This window comes from Porites lutea, chromosome 8 (assembly GCF_958299795.1).
Source record: "Porites lutea chromosome 8, jaPorLute2.1, whole genome shotgun sequence".
In the NCBI taxonomy this organism is placed as follows: Eukaryota; Metazoa; Cnidaria; class Anthozoa; order Scleractinia; family Poritidae; genus Porites; species Porites lutea.
Genome location: NC_133208.1, coordinates 21,440,009 through 21,459,826, shown reverse-complemented (window position 1 = coordinate 21,459,826; position 19,818 = coordinate 21,440,009). Strand labels below are relative to the sequence as shown.

General features: G+C 38.3%; 1 protein-coding gene across 1 annotated transcript; it reads right to left on the bottom strand.

Moving 5' to 3' along the window:
* Window positions 1–863: 863 nt before the first annotated feature.
* Window positions 864–19,204, bottom strand: LOC140946038 (uncharacterized). The gene is made up of 13 exons (XM_073395108.1): window positions 19,000–19,204; window positions 18,772–18,828; window positions 15,794–16,564; window positions 13,371–13,632; window positions 12,396–12,491; window positions 11,246–11,299; window positions 9,926–9,980; window positions 8,533–8,575; window positions 7,474–7,575; window positions 6,079–6,157; window positions 4,618–4,803; window positions 4,104–4,152; window positions 864–3,096 (listed from the first exon to the last, which is right to left on the bottom strand). Exons 1-13 carry the CDS (start codon window positions 19,069–19,071, stop codon window positions 3,063–3,065), a joined length of 1,860 nt encoding a protein of 619 aa, XP_073251209.1. The 5' UTR covers window positions 19,072–19,204; the 3' UTR covers window positions 864–3,062.
* Window positions 19,205–19,818: the final 614 nt, after the last annotated feature.

The following is a 19,818-nucleotide window of genomic DNA, read 5'->3' as shown; positions in this document are numbered from 1 at the left end:
GAAGAGATGTATTAATCTCATACGTCCAAAATATTCCATGACTGTCGCAGAAAACAGAGGATTTTCGTCGAGAAATTATCTGGGACTTTTTCTTGCTGATCTGGGACTTTTTTGCCATTTTTTGCCAGGCCTCGCGCTATCGCGCTCGGTTCCAAGCCTCCTCTGTTCACTCGGATAGCGCGAACAGGCCTGGGTACGAGGCTGAGAAAATCCGTATCAAAACAATAAAAAAGCTCAAGGAAGATGGCTATCAATGTATATTGCCTCTGAAATTGGCATTATTCTCTAGAAAATAACATTTCCACTTTCATGAAACAAGCATTTCTTGTGATGGATCGTTGCAAACGTGATGAGATAATGACAAGTTTGATGAAAAAACTGACTGTATATTATGTAGGGTGAGATAATAAGGAAAATGATTAAACCAAATGGATAGCAAATCAGGTAAGGTAAGAACGTATGCATGCAGAATGGAAATAATATCATATTTGCAGTGCACAGTAAATCGCAGCCATTTGCTGGGTATTTTTTTCCTGTTATGTTACTATAAACTTATCTCGGGAAAGTCGCGTCACACGCACCACGCCAATTTCCCGCGGTAAAAGGGTCATTTACCACGCTAAAAGTGTCCCGTGTAACCGCACCACTATAGTTGCCTGACAGGGACGTCTACAAATGGGGAAACAATAGAAAAAATTTTCAATAAGTTCCGAAAGTAAGTTCACCCATTTTGGCCAGTGAAATCAATCCTTTGCGGTAAATTTGTTTGTTTTTTCGCGTTTTCGGAAGGGGCGGAGGGGGGAGTTTTTTATTATGAAATTTTAAAGAATTGTTGGAAATAGATGGTTGCGAATTCAACAATACACTGTGTGTAAACTGTTTAATACTTTAAAAGAATTGTTCGACAAATATGGTTTTCAATACAATACTACTGTGGGTAAACTGTTTAATAATTACTGCAATGTGTTCAACACACTTTAATTACCGAATAAATTACAGATAAGACCAGCGTGTAAGAACCTAATGGTTTAAGAACCTGCTCGCAGATATTTGCCACTTGAATGACTAAAAATATAGCAATTGGTTAAGCCAAGAAGGATCAAGAAGGTTTATGTGGGTGACAGTTACACCATGGTAAATATAATAGTTTAACCGAGAAGTATTATATTACAAGATAATACTTTTAGTTTATAGTTCTGGTAGTTATCGACTATGTCTCCTCCCCAGAAATTTAAGAACCTACCTAGCCTAATAAAATCGCCTGTAACTACCCCAAAATACAAGCTTTCTCGTCAGACTTATTGGTTCTTACACGCGGCTTTTTACTGTACTATAAGTTACCACCCACTTAGTCCAAATAATACAAACACCCCATACTAAGAGCAGTTTCTCCTTTTTGCCACGCGCGTGACTGAAGGCGCGAGGCGGGAGAGGCCACTGGACGCTCGCGCGCGTGCACTCCCCTGACTAAATCAGAAGAAAAAGAGAAACTGCTCGCAGTCTGTAAGAACTCTGGAGATCTCATTTAAAGCACAAAGTATTTATGTGGTATTCACAGAAGAAAATTGAAAGTAGCTCCATTCTCGGTTGCTGCTGTATGATTGTAAGCTAGAATGTTAGGCATTTCCGGTTGTCTGTAATTTCCTGGATGATAATTTAGTAACACCAGGATGCTTTGCGCAATGTATGTAGTTTTCGAGTTCCGCCATATCACGGAACTTAACGGTATTGAAGCTAACGCGAAAGTTGCACCGGGGAAGAGGGCCACTCTCCCAGCCGAGTCAACTTTCGCGATCATTTGTATGAGGGCTGAACACATCGCTCAAGCATGCTCTGATTGCTTTGCCTTGTTCTTGACCTAGTCTGAAATGCCAGCCGTCTCTTCGCCCCACCAATCCCCCCGCCTCAGCCCGTTGGGGGCGGGGGGTGGGGAGTAGAGACGGCTGGCATTTTCGACTGCGTCGCAAACACCCTAAAGCTTCTGTATAAATGGTCTAGACGACGCTTGGGCCACTGCAACACAGGCTATTCAGACTACCTTTGACCAAGTTGTTGAGGCTGGGCGTGCGAGGCAGGCCTGGCTAGAAGGCTGACCCTACTATCGAAAAAGGCGAGTCAACCTTCTAGACCAACTAAGGTTTTGTTTGTAGTGTTAACGGTTCGCCAAGAAGAAAATGTGGAAAAAGTTAGCTCGCCCAGGGTAGCTCGAGCAGGCGAGTGACCCGTCATCCCACAACAAGTTGTCTCTATTTAGCCAGAGCCTAACGTAATGTCTCTAATGCTACCTGCAACGATAATAAACTACGTGATTTATCAAGGAAGTCAACCTCTTTTAAGCCTTTAAGCCCTAAGAGTGATCAACGTCAAATTTCTCCTTGTAATATCACTGCTTTATAAAACAGAGTGGTCATGAGGACTAAGGACATGATCAAACAAGATGAATCTAATTGATACTTCAACAAATTCTCCCCACTACTTCTATTGAAAACGCATAGGGATAACAAATGAGAATTTGAATTTTGATGTTAGGGTTTAAAGCAACGACGACGGCGACGGCAGCGAAAACGTCAAAAAAATAGGTTTAATTAGCAAAACAACAAATTTGCACGTTCATCACGCTTTTTTTGTTCATTTCTCTGCCGCCTCTGCAAGACTACGACGTAAAAATGCCTAATTTCACGTTTTATGGAGGACGTAAGCAAGCGACGTCGAATTTTTCTTTCTCTTTCTAAACTTCAGTGCGGTCCCCAAGAAATCAACTCCAGGGAAATTCGCCCACTTTTGATATTTCAAGCGAATTGGAATAAACGCGGGAAAGTTTGAAAAAACGAGAATTCATTTTTAAAGTGATGTTTTTGCTGCCGTCGCCGCCGTCGGTGCTAAAGCTCCCCAATTACTCTCCTTCCCCCACCTTCAAAAAAGGAGATAATTTAACAAATCCTATACTACTTACTTTAATTTGTGAAATGACCTAATACTTGGAAAAGGCTCTCTACAAAATAATTGTTTTCTAATAATATTTATTCTATAAGAAGCATTCATTGAATTAATCTCTTGAAGTGTCATGTCCGCCTGATACTTGTTGCGGCTCTGCTTCTGCAAGAACAAACCACACTGTTTTAAAGCTAGTGATACCCAAAGGTTAGGGAGTGCGCATGCGGGTGAGTTTCAGGCTTCCGATCAAAGGTCAAAACGCTCTTGCTGGTAAATCTGGTGCTTTGCAAGTGCTTTGCGTAAATACACGTGATAGAAGGTCAAAACGCGCGCGCGTGATCAGAATACAATTGATGGAAGTGGCACAAACGCGCAAACGCGCGTGATCAGATTTGCGTTTACGCTTTCCATTCATTCTTAGTGGGAGTCGAAACGAATGCTGGCTTCTGTACGTGCCAAACAAGCGTAATATCAACCTGGCCCCAAATGTTCAAAAGTTGGATAGTGCTATCCACCGGATGAATCACTATTAAGAGCAATTACGGCTCTTGTTACTATCCGGTGGGTAAGTGTTAGGGAAACTAATAGCGTTATCTTCTGGATAGTGATTTATCCGTTTTATACTACTAGATGAGAAATTTCTGCAATTTGATTGGCTTAGAGCAGTGGTATTTCAGCTTAATTTGAAATACCTACATGTGAAAATTACAAACCTTCTGTGGATAGTAGTATAAACAAATAATAGCATGATTTGTTCGTGATATTTGGCATAAATACCACTCGTGATATTTCAAAATTGTCTCAAATTTCACTCGCCTAGCGGCTTGTGAAATTACGTATAACAATTTCGAAATATCGCTCGTGGTATTCATGCCAAATATCACTACAAATCATGCTATTAACTATACAAATTAGAGTTATCGACCTTTCCAACAACTGAGGCATGGAGATTAGGAGCGCGGGCTCCTACTGACAGTGTAGGAGGACAAGGAAATAATCTTGGATTCTAAAAGATTTGTTTTTTGGGATGACCTAGAACATGACAGGGTTACCCTTGCGAAATAACTCTTGAAAATCCTAGGAATTACTAGGACATTCCTAGTAATATTTAATACGGATTTCACGAACCCAAACCTCCTAACTTAAATATAAAATCATCCTTCACTAACCTTTGGTTCTTAAACAATTTCATTGTTTTTTTCATCATTGGTGCGGGCACTGCAGATAAAACAAGAAATTAATAAATACATACACAACGGTTTACTGACAGCGTCTCCACAAAGGGGCCCTTCATTTGTTATACGTACATTATAAATTAACTTTTTCTTATTAAAGCTCAACATTACACGAATTGGGCGACTAGCACAGCACTTGTGCTACAGTTGTGAAAGCAGCAGCGGTGGATAAGAAGGGATGGAGAGGCTTTGTACAGGAACTGTGCCGCTAGTTGTGAGTATTACTAAGATAATTTGTGCGTGGCAATGGAATATTTAATTTATTCACAGAATCTCGAAAAGTATAAGGAGTTGTATCAGATCGACTTGTAAATTTGGAACTTTGATACTCAGGAACAAGACCATTAAGAGATTTGAAAACTATCAAGGCTTTTTGAATGTCATGCTAGGGACTAAGTACAACTCGGGTCAGGTTTACTCTCGGGTTTTTACTGTAGTTCAATCGTACCTGCTTGTTTCTTTGCTGGCGATGAACCCACATTCCTATGGTGTGCCTGTGACATAATTCGTGAGGGAGTTTCCACAGGACCACTATGATGAACTCCTGTACCAGTCCCAAATTTAGCCTGCTTTCTGCGAATCGCGGGAGGTGGTTTGGCTACTGTTTCGACATAAGCAAGTTTGACTTGACGTTCTTGACAAGAAAAGTAAAGACACAAAGAAAGATAAGGGAATATAGTCTCCTCGCAGACGTCCTTTGGGGTTCGTTTGTCACGCATTCATTTCTCCCAAATGAATGCGTGACAAACGAACCCCAAAGGACGTCTGCGGGGAGGCTAAAGGCAATACCGAAAACATTTTTTTCCAAAATAGCCCTACGCTTATATTTTACAAAGAACTGTTTGTAGGCGGCTTATGACAGGAGCAAGATTTGCATACTACTTCTTACGTAAAAAGCACTGAATGGCATGGCGCCAAAATATATAGCAGATCTCCTTCAGCCCTATACTCCGACGAGGCAATTACGATCTTCTTCAAAAAATCTGCTTGTAACACCAAAGTCTAATCTCAAGTTTTACGGTGACAGATCTTTTCAAGTTTTCAGGCTCTGGAACTCCCTAACCGATGACATAAGATCAACCCAGAACCTTGATGTTTTCAAGAATAAGATTAAAACACTACTTTTTAGAGAGGCTTTTATTAGTTAGTTGGCTACCCTTTTTTCTTTTTATTGTATATCTTATTTTCCTTAGTTAATCTAAACAAGTCGAACTGATGTATCTTATATTTTAGAAATTATTTTCTACAACTGTTATATATTTTCTTTAATAAATCAAATGTTTTTTATTTTTAAAATTACGATTATTGTAAAGCGCCATAGAGCTCACGGAAATGGCACTATATAAATTCGTGTATTGTTATAATCAGTTGGGCTTATACAGTGACCAGTCGTTTCGCTAACGTCTTATGTAGTTCCGCCAAGAATTCAAACGAGCGCTGCGCATGTTTATACTTCGTTCTCTTAGCCGTGATACAAAAAAAAGCGATACTTACGTATATACCTCGTTCTTTCAGCCACTGATCAGGCGAAGGCAGTTCGGGAACTGACCCAACACGTATGAAGCGAAACGACTTAAGAAGTTAGCGAACAGAACGTTGGCGAAACGACCCTAAACCGCTTATACACCTATTTCAATAAAAGTTACTTTGACAATTGAGAAAACGGAACTCATGCACTGGAATGATTTGCTTAAGTGACCTCCAAATTATAGCTTTCCACTGCGTAATTACATCCTTTATTGAATCGGGTATATTTCATAAGGCCTCAAGCGTTGACCACAGGGCGCCCACACAAATTGTGTAAAGGTTTCTTGTTCTTGCTTGGAGCTCGAGAAAATTATATAAAGAAGTGTCTGCATCAGAATTTTTAGTAGATTTTAAGCATGTGGAAATATAATTTAAGACTTACCAGGTTTTTTAGCTTTCTGACTAGCGGTAATTTTTTCATTTATTCTCTTCAGCCTGGCTTCTCTATCTTCTTCATTTTTCTAAAAAGACAAAAAAAATAAAATCGAATTAAAGCAAATAACCTGCTGTTAATGGCTAAAAACTTTGTAATTACCTTTGACTGATTAATTGACAACTTGATTTTAGTCCGGGATGTAATCATACGAGCAATTAAAGTGTCTCGCCTTGGTTTTCAGTAATTATTCTTCCTCTATTTGAACAGGAAGGAGACAGGAAATTGAATTGTGCCTATTAGTATAGTATAGATTAGGCTTTCCAAAAAAGTCATTTTCTTCGAGATCAACGTATCTATGGCAACGCATTAACACCATTGCCACCTTTATATTTCCTTATTTCTTGAGAACTCTATAAATTCGCTTCTAAAACTGTTTACTGGTCTTCCAGTTCATATAATTGTCTTCAGTTCTATCGATTTCAAAAAATTTATACGAGAGCGTTTTCGAGAAAACTCTGGTTGGAATTTTTGTTTCCTTCGCTGGGAATTAACTAGGCTTCATTCGAGAAAAATCATGAATACATTTTGGGGAAAATTTTTGTAGGATCGTAGAATTTGATGAAAGGAAGTGCAGGTTGTCAGTGGAAAAAGATTTTCAATGGAATTTTCCGGTTAACTAACATTTTTTCTTCGGCCTGCTTGATTGAATTATTCTTATTCATCGTTTGAAAGATCTCTCCTTCTGTTGTCAATGACCGTTAAAACTGATGACGTCACAATTGAGCGCTACCAGAGCGGTTAACCTTTGAGATTTTTCCTATAAGTGGAGAAAAAATATTCAAGTCCAACTGTCCTTTGGCTCGGTATTGTCCAATGGTTACGCATGACGCGTATTACAATCAGATTGGAACCGAGACACGACAAGCCCAAAGACTACTGCAAAGCGGATCATAATAACGTGTTTAGCCTGAGTAGCAGGCGCTTGGAAGTAGTGGGCACAAGAAAAAACGGGCGCGCGAGAAGGAGACACGCGTGTCTCCCTCGCGCGCGCCCGTTCTCTCTTTCCCCCACTACTTCCAAGCGCCTGCTACGCAGGCTACAACGTGTATTGCTTTTTCGTAACATCTGTAAACCTGAAGAAGGCTGGTATGGCCAGCTGAAATATTGTTATGAAAAAGCAATACACATTGTTTTGATCAGCTTTGCAGTAGTATTTTGACTTCTCGTGTTTTGGTTCTGAATATTTTAGCTGATTACGAATCCCTTTTCTAGAGATCCAACGATGAAAACCAGCAGGGTCTTCGTCCACGGTTTTCTTTTTGCAGTTAATTTCTTAATCAAGCAGATAAGAGACGTTTTTTGTAGTTATGATTATGGAGAAAGAAGCTGAAACTCATTTACCATATACAGCTCTCTCCAGGTCTGACCGCGATCAGGTTTTGTTCCTTTGAATTCCCTACAGCAGTGTTTTTCCCAAAGTGGTTCAGTATCATCAATGAAATACTGTAAAACAAATCCAGAACTTGTATTAATTCTTTCAAGGTCAAGATAAACTTGAAACAAAACAAAATTTAATTTGAAACTACTTACAGTATAAATGCTTAAAGCAGTATTCTTTTGAATACGTGTCCTTCACCCTACGTGTGTATTCCGGTATTTTCCAGATATTCAGCCCCTTCCTTTCCATCGCTTTTTTTCACCCCAGTTATGAAATATAACACAATTCCCCCCAGGCCCTTAGGGGTGTAATTTTTATACTCCCCAATCTTCATCAGTAGTAACATTAAAGCTTGACATGGTCATAGAATTATAACCACAAACAAGCAACTTTCGCTCACCCCCTCCCCCCCCCCCATCCCCCCAGAAAAAACGCCTGAATTGCAGGCTAGAAGAGGTTCATTTAAATGGTCACCTGACTCGTCCCCAGTCGTCTCTCAGTCTCCTGTCAATATTAACGAGAAAAGCGCGGACAAGTGCAGTCAAGCACCAGATGCCGTAATAGTCTCCCAAGACCGTGGTTCCTCGAAGGCTTACAAATAATAAAGCTAGATTTCCACAGTCGTGTAATTTTTCCGTGCGTACGCAGGTACATTTTACGCGCGTAAATAAAACAGAGACATTGTATGGAAGGTCACGCGTACACGTTAAAGTTGAACCTCGCTCAACTTTGACGTTTACGAGTAGCCTTTCATACATTGCCTCTAATCATTTACGCACGTTCGCACTGAAAAATTACGCGACAGTAGAAATCAACCCTAAGAGACGACTAGGGATGAGTCAGAATGGTCACAATCAGTGGCAATCTAAGATTTGCCAAAAGATCAGAAAATCTTGCAAACATTTTGTGCAGCTGGTCATCAAGCCCTCTACACTAATCTGAAGTTCTAAGCAACTTAGAAACAGCTGAAGTTGTCACAACAATTAATTATACACCATCTATAGAAGAAAAACATAACATACAGGATTGCATTCTTCGAGCTGAAAGAGCTGCTGTGGACTACACCTGGAATAAAGGAAAACAATCAACACAGTTCCAAGGGAGATCAACATCAATTTTCTCCTAACATTATAATTGAATAATCAAGGGAGAAGGCCATGAGAATGAATAGAATGTTAATGACTACTTGCCTGTAAAGCAGGCGTATTTCGCAGCGCGATCCATTTTTTTTTTTGGGGGGGGGGGGGTGGGGACAACGCTATCCCGCTATCCTGGACGTTATTACTACCAGAGAGTTGGGGCGAGTCAATAACTGATTTTAAGGGAGAGGTTGATGGGTTTAACATGGATGCGGGGGAGAGGGAGGGGAGGGAAAAAAAATCTCTCCTCCTCGCTCATCCCCCCATAGTCTTTTCCTTAGCTTTTCAAGATGGCGGCCGCTATCAATGTACCTCTGAGATTCCGTTTAAAAAAACGCCTGCTGTGCTGGCTAAATGACTACCGTACATAACAAAAATGCTTTCATCTTCTATCAAGTTTTCTCCACTAATTCTTCAAGGAAATACATGGAAATCAATCTGGAGAATTTGTATTAACGACTGGTCACCAGGGAAAAGCTAATTTGTCTCCCAAGATAGCAGAGTATTTTTTGAGTTTCACAGGAAGCAAAATTTAATTAAGTTTCCTTATGTAAGAAGGAAAACTTTTTAGTCAGGGACGCCAGGACACCAGTATGCACAGTACATGCATACTTGAAAAAATAAACTACAAAAACAAAATAGAAGAACGAAGCAAAGGAATACAAGGATAACAGTTTTTTCTCTGCTCGCATCTCTTCGCACCCTCCCCACGATCTGAACGCCTGAACTAGGCTCAATATCAGGTGGCTGCAAAACAACCCAATTGTGTTTAGACTCGTCATGCCAGTCTAGACATTTTTAACTTTTTTCAAATAATTATAAAATGCAGTGTTTTCACCAGTATTACTAAGTGAGAAAGCCACCACAGCTGCCTAAAAAACACAGTCCTAAGGACCATTAAGGGAGATCACAAAACTGTGAAAAAAATTTGGAAATAAGGCAAGGGGCAATTTGGAAAGCTATGCCTATAGCATGTACCTGTAGAAAAATCAAGCTACATCCCTGTAATTGTACAAAGTTTACAGCTGTAAGTGACAGTGAGTGGGCAATATTTGCAGCTAATAGCGTACTCTATTGTTAAAGCCCTCTGAAGTCACAGACTCTCTCAGCAGCTTTGGCAGGAAATCATTTTACTCTGAAATTTCATGCAAATCAGAGCACATACTGTTGGAAAAAATTCCAATTGAAAACTTCCGTAGGTACATGTATAAAAAAACTGGTATTGAACAGATTAGGTTAATGAAAGTACTGTTAAGTTTTTGGTGATAATACATACTTCTCAAGAACTGGCTGAAGAATATCATATGGCACTCCTCCAGTATCACCAAGAGCTATAAAACAATTAACACAAGACATGTATTAAACATTAATAATTATAATAAACTACTTCTAGCTAGTTTAGTGTTGGCTGGGCTGGCCACATATTCCCTGGACACCCTGGTCAAGCCAGGTCATTCTCTGACTTTTTGTACTGACCAGGCTAGAGGTGGGTTCCCCAATTTTTTATCCCTTGGCCACCCCGGTCAAAGCCCAGCTAGTGGCCAGACTGATCGAGACTTTTAGGCTACACTTTGACCCCAGTCAACCCCAGTCTAACCGGACACCATTGTAATACATTGACATTTTTATCAGTGACATCAAAACACAATCTATATTGTGATTTGTAACAGTCATAAGGACTTACAGTGTTAGTTATCAAACTAAATATTTGAGAAGGAATCCATCAGGAAATTGAGTAATTTAATTTTCAGTGGACAAAAACCTTGTACCAGAATAGTTTAAATAATAGCGCATTCTTTTTCATACTTTTGAAGGGTTATAGATGTAATCAGTTATCTGTAATAACACCAAACAAAATTTCTCAGGAGAGAGCAAGAAAATAAATGTCAAATTTCACAAAATTTTCAGAAACATCAGGAATATATTTTGACACAGCTATATGTACACCATGAAAACATACATTCACATCATTCACGGAAGGGAGATATGAACAATAACATTATTTATTATTCATTCAAAATATTTCCCCAATTCTGATCGGCTAAAAGCACACACATAATTCATCATAACCAGTTACTGATGACCAAATTTGGAAGAATTTTGTGTTTAACGAGGAAATGAGGTAAAAAATGCAGCCTTCTACAGGTTAATGCACCGTTAACTGAGAAGACCTGGGGACGAGATTGAATTGTTTTCCTTGTAAAAACTAAAATGGCGGACACTTCACTCGTTTCAAGAGTAAGAACTACAGCCGGAACTAGGTGAAATAATGACTGAAAATAAAGCAAAAACAGCAAGAAGACAATTCGGAGGGCGACATCTACTATTTGGAGAATATTTACGGAGCTGGACAAACCTAAACGTAAACTATCGAAGATAAACTTAACATCGATGCAGGTAAGCTTGTTTTAGCTGTTTTTAAACTAGGAATTATTTTAAATGAATAATAAAACAATTATTGAATTCAGCTTTCGTATCATATGAAGAATTATGGAGATCTCGGAGGGTGTTATCCGCCTCGGCCTCCTCGATCGCCATAATTCTTCATAAGATACTCAGCCTCATTCATTAATTGTTAAATAAAAGCTGAACTTACCATCAATATTTTCCATCAGCACTCTGATACACAATTCAAATAAAGACGTGACGACTACATTAGTGACAAGAAAGAAAAAATCAAAAGATCAGAGGGATTTCTCTAATGCTAAATGAGATTAATTTTTTTTCATCTCAAGTTGATCCTTGTGCAAAAAAAAGCAAAATTGTCACATATCGACAGTGCAAATGGTCACTTCAATTTATTCACCTTTATTGTTAAAGTACCAACAAGAAGGACTTTATGAGATAAGATAATAAGTGGATAATAAGAACTTTAATTATAATAATAATAATAATCTGTGGGACATGCCCATCTACACTGACAGGACCACTGCAGCTAATAGGCCGGACATTGTGCTGAAGAACAAGAAGGACAAAACCTGCCTTCTCATTGACATGACTATACCCCTCTACACCAACACCTCAATCAAAACCACAGAAAAACTCAACAAATACAAAGACTTTGAAATCGAGGTTGAGCGAATGTGGGGGCTCAAAACAACAACAGTTCCAGTGGTTATGCCAGCCCTTGGCACCATCAAGAAGGACATGGAAAACTACACCAACAAAATCCCTGGCAGCATCAACATTCATGAACTCGAGAAGATAACTCTCCTTTCTATGGTCCACCTTCTCAAGCAGGTCCTCTCCATCAAGTAAAAACCCTCTTTGCTTCCAAAGTCCATGGTTTGGACTCAAATATTGAGAGAGAAAATCACTAGCAATTACACTAGCATATCTTATATAATAATAAAAATAAGATAACAAGAACTTTAACAAGGTAAAAACTTATTTAAATGTCAGAGTCATTATTAAGAGTTAAAAAGAACCAATGATTGGGGACACTTAAAAAGCAACATTTTATCATGGACATATATCATAGACATATGATTAATTTATTGGTCCAAAGATACCAATGGTCAATTACTATTCCATTAACTTCTGTAATACAGACACCTCCTGCAATCTAGACATAGTTCTTTCGCCTTGAGGAGTTTAAAATAATAGGTGTGACAGTACATACAATAAAATTCTCTAGCCCTGAACTTCGCAGCGACTGGGGACAAGCACCTATACACTTGAAAACTTTTGCTAGTATTTATAATAACAGATGCATTAAAGTATAGCTAATTGATACCCGTTCTTACCTCCCCAAGAAGTTGCTACCTTTCTCCCAGAAAACACTTGTGTGCGAGATTTTCTGGACATCAAGGCATGCTCATCAAGTTCTCCACTGACCACACCTTAAAATCACACAAACATCAAATGAATTTCACTCTATATCACAATGATTGTGTGATAAATAATTGCAGTGTAAAAGTCTTTGTTAACACAATCAATTGCAGCAATAAAATTCAGTGATGTTACCATTGGTAAGGAGGCTAAATTAGTGTGACTTGCAGTCCAGTAAAAAGCATTAAATTAATTCAGATGTAGCAGTTCAAGTTTTATCTTCCCTGAGCCCCCAGGGCAAAGGAATGAAACTCCATTCAAAATGGTGTCCAAATATGGATGTGTGGGTGCACCCATAACCTATGTGAGTATGGTCCCCACCCCCTAGGCCAACACCCTTCAGTTTGATGACTGAATGTTTGCTACATTGTAACCTGGAATGAGACAATTCAATTTATTTACAGTCCTTTTTTTAATTTTGTATGCACATGTACACGTACATTGTAGGTGGGAGATCTAGGCAAACATTTCCTAAGGAACCCCCTGTTATATCATTAAATTACAATATAAATTTGAGGTGTGTTAGTGAGGAAAGGGCCATCATAATATCTGTCACTACCAGAAGACAGAGTCTGGTTTGGTTATACCCAACGGCATGGTGATCTTGTCTCATTAGTTATAGGGGAGAATAATAGGAAAAGGCCACCCGGAAGACCTCAAGCCGGATGGCTGGATAAAGAGAAGGACGGCGACCCTTGCATAGCAGCCAAGAGGTGTGCCTTCGCTCGAGAACAATATTAAGGGAATGAAGAACCTGTGTGTTTGCAGAACACACAAACATCGATACATTATAAGAATAATAAATTTCTCTAAAAATTTTCTTTACAAATACCCTAGCTTCATTTGTAATAATTGTAAGAGACCGATCCACTCATGTAAGAGCAGCTTACCTTTTTTCTTCTTTGGAGATATTTCCCCAAACCCTGACATCCTCAGTGGCCTATAGGTTGGCTGGATTTCTGGAAGCAATGAGTTTTTAACTGACAATGATGAAGGTAAAGGAGGAAGTTCCAAGTCAGGTCTAACACTGTCACTAAACGTCATTTTAGTTGCCATGGCAGCAGAGGCAGAGCTTGTGGGTCTTTTCTTCTGTTTAACATTTACTGGTTCACAGCCAAATGAAACATCACAGAGCTGTGGTGCTGATCGTGCCTAAATAAACAAAAATAAATACTAATGGAATAAGGTAAGTTAGAATAGGGAGCTTAAGCAACAGCGTTGTTGAACGACAGACGTCAACCGGAAGTCGACCTTTTGCATTATTGGGCAGTGGTTTGTTTGAAACTCTCGGATAAATCCTCGTCATAGGAGAAAAGGAACTTAGCAATACAAATTTTGTTAGCGTCAAGGCATATAAAAAGGGAGAAAGGCTCACTTCCGGTTGACGTGCGCCCCTCAAAAACGTCTTTGCTTAAGCTCCCTAATCACAGGATTCTCAATTAATCCTTTGATTCCTAGTCCTAAGTATCCATGATCATTTTAACCCATCTACCCCTGAGCAACCCATAACTGCCCACGCGGATCCACATCGCTTCTACCACTTGTGATGTCGTCAGCTTTAATGGCCAAGGACAACTTTGTCCACTAACTTGTGCAGAGTGAAAAAAATCTTTCAAACCATACCACAATGGGAACGATTCCGTCAAGGACACTGATCAGGAGAAAAAGGCAAAAAACCATGTAACACTGACCTGAAAACTTCCTTCTCAAACTCATTAATAATTCATAAAGAAAATTCAAAGGAAATTAATGTTTAATGAGTGTTTGGATATCAGATGAAAAACTGCTCATTTTTGCATCCTTAATTTCTCCTTCAAAAATGATTTTGTTTGAGAAGAAATATCAAACATTCGACACAGTGTTTCATCACCAGATGAAACACCTCGAAGTTCGTCAAAAATACTCCGCTGCGCGTCGTATTTTCAACTCTCTTCTCGGTGTTTCATCTGGTGATGAAACACTGCATCTCATGTTTGATATATTACATAAAAACCTTGTTCCACTACCCACCTACCTTTCCTATCATCTAATCCTAAAGATCCTAAAGCTTTCCCAAAAACTTTTCCCACCAAAATGAAGTCTACTAAATGCCCAGCAGAAAAAAAAGAAAAAAAAGAGGCAAGCAAAGTGAAAAAAGAGGGAAGAAGAGAAAGTGAAAAGTAAAAGTCAAGCCTCGTTTGTCACTTTTCAACCTAAAAACTATCTCAAAAATTTGCTTTCTGCCCTGATACCCAAACTTCAGAAGCTAATAGTTTGCATCTAGATCAGAAGGCCGCGAAGTGTAGACCCGTACATGTAAATGGCTTCATGGTAAGTGATAGCTCTTTATAGAACAACAGTGACCAGAAAACCGCTTGACTAGCTTCAAAACGTGTTTTTCTGCAAAATTTCTGGGGGCAAATGGGTTAACCTGAATTCCAATTTGGCCTACAACACATTCTAAGACTTTAAGTTTTCTACACTACAGTGTTTAAGCTCAAAAGCTAGCAGGACTGAGCAAACATCCAGCTACAATATGTAGTAGTACACGAAGTTAATTAATGTTATTCAACTGACAGATAGGGGCAAACTGGCTGATTATTTGCAATCACAGCTAAAGCCAATTCAAATGTAATGCTTTGCATGCCAATCCTACTTTAATCCACTCTCTCCGAGATGGACACAATGTTTAAGAGGCAGCCACCTTATTCCACCTCACACGGAGTCAAACAAAGAATGTCAACAGGGTGCAAAGAAAATCATTTTTACAGCTTGCCATTCGGGCAAGCTGAAGCTAGCATTTACTAGCCCAGACGTCATTTCAACTAGCCCCAAAAGCTTTTCATCGAGCAGAATTGATTTCACATTTCTTCTGTTATTCAAATTCCTAAAAGAACATCACTTGCCTGTCGGGCAAGTTAAAAACAGATTTCACTAGCCCGATAGCAAAATCCACTAGCCCCGGGCTATCGGACACTACTTTCTTTGCACGCTGGTGTCAACCCATTTAAGGTGTAGTCTTAAGAGAGGTGACCTTTAAAGAGAGAGCTGTATAATATGAAATTGATGAGCTGGGCTTAACACAGAGGAGTAAAGCTGTACTACTAAACTCAGTTTGGTTTGGCAGTATTTAAAGTTCAATGGTGCAAAAAACAAAGTTTGGTCAAGTTTTTCCAATTATCTGACATGGAGTTCACAGTTGATTCATGCACCATATGTTTTATAGCCACCTGCTGCTTCCTAAATAAAATTTAAACTAATGCACATGAACCTCAAAATATATTCAAAAGTAGGGAAACAATTACACTAAAAATGAAAATTTCACACTAATTACCTTTGATTTATTTTCACCAGTTTTGTTCTTGGATTTCACAACCGCATGATCCATTTCCACCTCACTCAATGAGGATGAATTTACATTCCGTTTCACATCAGCAATTCTTTCCTCCAGTTTTAAATGCTCACTGTTCACATGGTCCATTTTTAATTCATCACTTGCTGTTTGTCCTTTGATCTTAGCTTTCACTTCAGCAATTTTGTGCTTGAGTTCCACGTGCTTGTTATTTACATCAACTGTGTTTGCCTCCTCGTCACTTGCGCATTGTCCATTCGCCTTATTAGCTCTGACTTCACCTGTTTTGTGCTTGAGCTTTACATGCTTGTTGTTCACATCAATTTTCACCTCACTTGCTGATTGTCTATGTGTTTTAGCTTTTATTTTTCCCATTTTGTGCTGGAATTCCCTATGTTTGTTATCTACACAATCCATGTCTACATCATCACTTTCTGAGGGTCCATCTATCTTTGCTTTCAGTTCCTCTGTTCTGTACTCAGATTTGTTATGTCTGATTTTTAGTTGGCTGTGGTCAAATTTTACCTCACTTCCTGAAGACACGCTGACACTTTCTCTTTGTGAGTAGTCACTATGGCTGCTGCTCAAGTGAAATATGCCTTTACAACTGTCATTTGAGGAAGGGTATTTATGGCTGGGGCCAGGGTCTTTTTTCAACAACTCCTTCCATTTTGTCACCAGGCCTGATGCAAGATCTCCAATTTCACTACCATGTTTTCGATATCGATTGACAGCTCTACCGATTCCAGTTGCCTGTGGAAAACAATTGCAAATGAAAAGCATCACTACAAAGTAAATAAAGTCACAGATTCAATGATTAATATTATTTTTTAGTGTGAGACTATGATAAATTATCATGAGGAACTTCCTTAGGATGATCTTGTTAAAGTTACAGAATTGATAACAAATTAAACATCGTCCTCGTAAAATGTCTTCATATTGACAAAACATTTGTCCATGACATTTTTTATGGGAATCATTGCATGCTCTCCATTTCTTTCCCACCCCTTGCACTTGCATCTCCTTTTGCATGCTGCTCTTGCATGACTTCTTGTGACTCCTCCAAATGGAGAGCTTACACGCAAGCTAATACTTGTTCAGCTAAGTTATTATTCATTCAATGTATTGCATAATCAGCTAATCTTTATAACCAGCTAGCATTGACCACAAGGGGATGTACACAAAAACCAACCAGTTTAACCTTTTAAGTCCCAATGGTGACCAACAACAATTTTCTCCTAACGATGTCCATACATTGTCAACAGATAAAGTTACCAGAATTAATAAAATGATAACCAAAGAGAAAATGCCTTGATCCTTTATCAAATTCTCTCAACTAATTCTTAAAAAAAATGTATGGAGATCAGTTTGTAGAATTTGCATGTAGATATTGGGGCTTAAAGGGTTAATGGTTTATTGCCCCATTATATATAAAATATAGCAACTTTGTTTCCAGGCAGTGGTGTGGCAGCTAGCTGCTTAATATGCGTAAGTTAACTCAAACAAATTTTGAAAGAGTCCACGACTATCTGAATGTGAAATGGACAAATTTCTGACTAAAACCGAGAGGAAGAAATGCAAGAATATGCTTAAAATATGGCTCAATGGATGCCATCTAATATTTGAGGAACATCTGCAAGCAAAAACATCTGTTTCAACCCTGACACCCTAGTGACTAATAGAGCCAATATTTTTAGCCCCAATATCCACAAGCAAATTCTCCAAACTGATCTCTATACATTTCTCTAAAGAATAAGTTAAGAGAATTTGAGAAAAGAACAAAGCATTTTCTCTTTGGTGATCATTTTATTAATTCTCATAACCTAATCTCTTGACATTGTATGGATATAGTTAGGAGAAAATTGATGTTGGTCATTACTGTTGGGGAAACTGTTACAGTACTTAGCCCCTGCCTAGATCCAATTAACATGAACTCGGTTTTAGTCATATTTAGAGTGAGTCTCGTTAAAGAAAGTCTACAAGGAGATAAAGTTGTTGAGAACTTAGAATTATACTTTGAATGAATTTAATAAAACAATAATTGAATTTGGCTGTTGTAAAGGTATGGTGTGATGAGCCGTTATCTGCCTGAGCCTTTCGGCCTTGATGGATAATACTTCCTTCGATCTGTATCTAGTACTTCACATCATACTCAGCCCCATTCAAAAATTGTTTATTATTATTCATTCAAAATATTTTTCCGTTTGTGATTGGCTAAAATCTCACGCATAATATTCATCATGACAAGCTATTGTTGACCAAATTTGAAGAATTTTCCAATATGTGAAAAATGACGTGCCGCAAATTGCCCGATTATTGGACCGTTAACCGAGAAGACCTGGGGATGAGGTAGAGTTGTTTTGGTAGTAAGTAAAAAAATGGCGGAACAATTCACTCATTTCACGAGGAATAAATGGGCAAACTATTTGCTAAACACATAACAAGAACAGCAAGAAGACAACTTGATGGATGACATCTTCTATTTGGGAAATATTTGCCGTGCTGAACAACCTTTGAAGGTAAGCATGTTTTAGCTTGTTTTTAAACTAGGAATTATTTTGAATAAATAATAAAACAATTATCGAATTCGGCTCTCATATCACCTGAAGAATTATTGAGATCTCAGAGGGTGTTAACGTCCTCCATGGATAATACCCTCCTTGATCGCCATAATTCTTCAGGTGATACTCAGCCTCATTCAATAATTGTTTTAAATTATGCAACCGAATATATTATAACAATATTAAAAAACTGAAAAAAACTAAATTCCTTACCAGTATTTTTTGATACAATGTATATACGTTTTCATATATCATATAGCTTCTTTTTAAAGCTTTAATACTCATTTTCTTAAAGACGATGCTTTTTGCCTTATGCCAGGGTTTTTAATATCTATTTTTGGTTTTTTTTTTTTGTCCGACGAATCAAAATGGCGTCTTGTAATTTACATATCAACTTACTTTCAAGACATCCAATGTGATCTGAAGGCGATCAAGCTCTTGAAGATATTTCTTGACCTGCAAAAAGTTTTAAAGAACAGTACTCGATTATCAAAAGTAACCATGCATGACAACAACCAGGATGGAATCTACAATATGTCGAATCTAATTGTAAGCATATCCAAACTTATCTTAATTTAAGTCTAAGTGAAGTCACAACACGTAAGCAAAGCAAAAACCAAGTCATACCTTTCTTGTTTCGAGGCCTTCGTTGTTGAGTTTTTTGTGAATTTTCTGTACGTAATTCTCCAGCGAAGGCATTGGAAACAAAGGTATCACGTTAAGGCTACGAAATCACAGCAAAAACTGGTTACATATAAGGAAAACTTTGCTCCCGAATACAAGGAAATTCATTTTTGTTCGCGGAGAGAGTTGTTCATTGAACTGGAGCATTTTGAAGCCTCGATCGCACAACGAAATAACTTCCGGTGTATCCCCAGGTACTCCCCAGGCTCCACGCAATCAGGGTTAGGAAACCGGAAACCGCGCGTAAAAACGCGCGCATGTCCCGACTGCGATTTCCGGATATCATCACAAAAAAACCTCATGCAATAATTGTTTAAAATGGAACTTAGTCATCTCAGATAATCCCAACCTTCCAAATTTTTAGAAGCTTTTATTGCAGTAGAAAGTAATTTGAAATCTCCTTTATTACCGACGAGATTTAAAACTTTGAATTCAAGTCAGTTTTGATTTCCAAACATTTAAATTCAAGAAATTTGATTGCCAAATATATGACTACAAGACATAAAGAACTAGGAGTTTCAGTTATTTGAAATAACGAGTCTGGAATTCCAGAATTTAAATTCAAGAGTTTGTTTTTCCAAATTTTTCAAATGAAGAGATTGATAGCAAAAAAATCCACGACTCTTCTCGAGTGATGTTTGAATTCAAATGTCTGCCTTTCAAAGCTTTTAAATTCAAATGTTTTAAAGTCAAAACTCTATCTTCAATTCAAATGTTGAGAACTCCAAACTTGAATTCAAATGTCAATTCAGACTTTTCAAT

Coding starts and splice junctions, on each gene's coding strand:
- LOC140946038 (XM_073395108.1), bottom strand. CDS start 19,071: ATGCCTTCGCTGGAGAATTACGTACAGAAAATTCACAAAAAACTCAAC. Junction 4,153..4,617: donor GCCAGCAAAGAAACAAGCAG/GTACGATTGAAC, acceptor TTTTATCTGCAG/TGCCCGCACCAATGATGAAA. Junction 3,097..4,103: donor AAATTGTTTAAGAACCAAAG/GTTAGTGAAGGA, acceptor TTGTTCTTGCAG/AAGCAGAGCCGCAACAAGTA.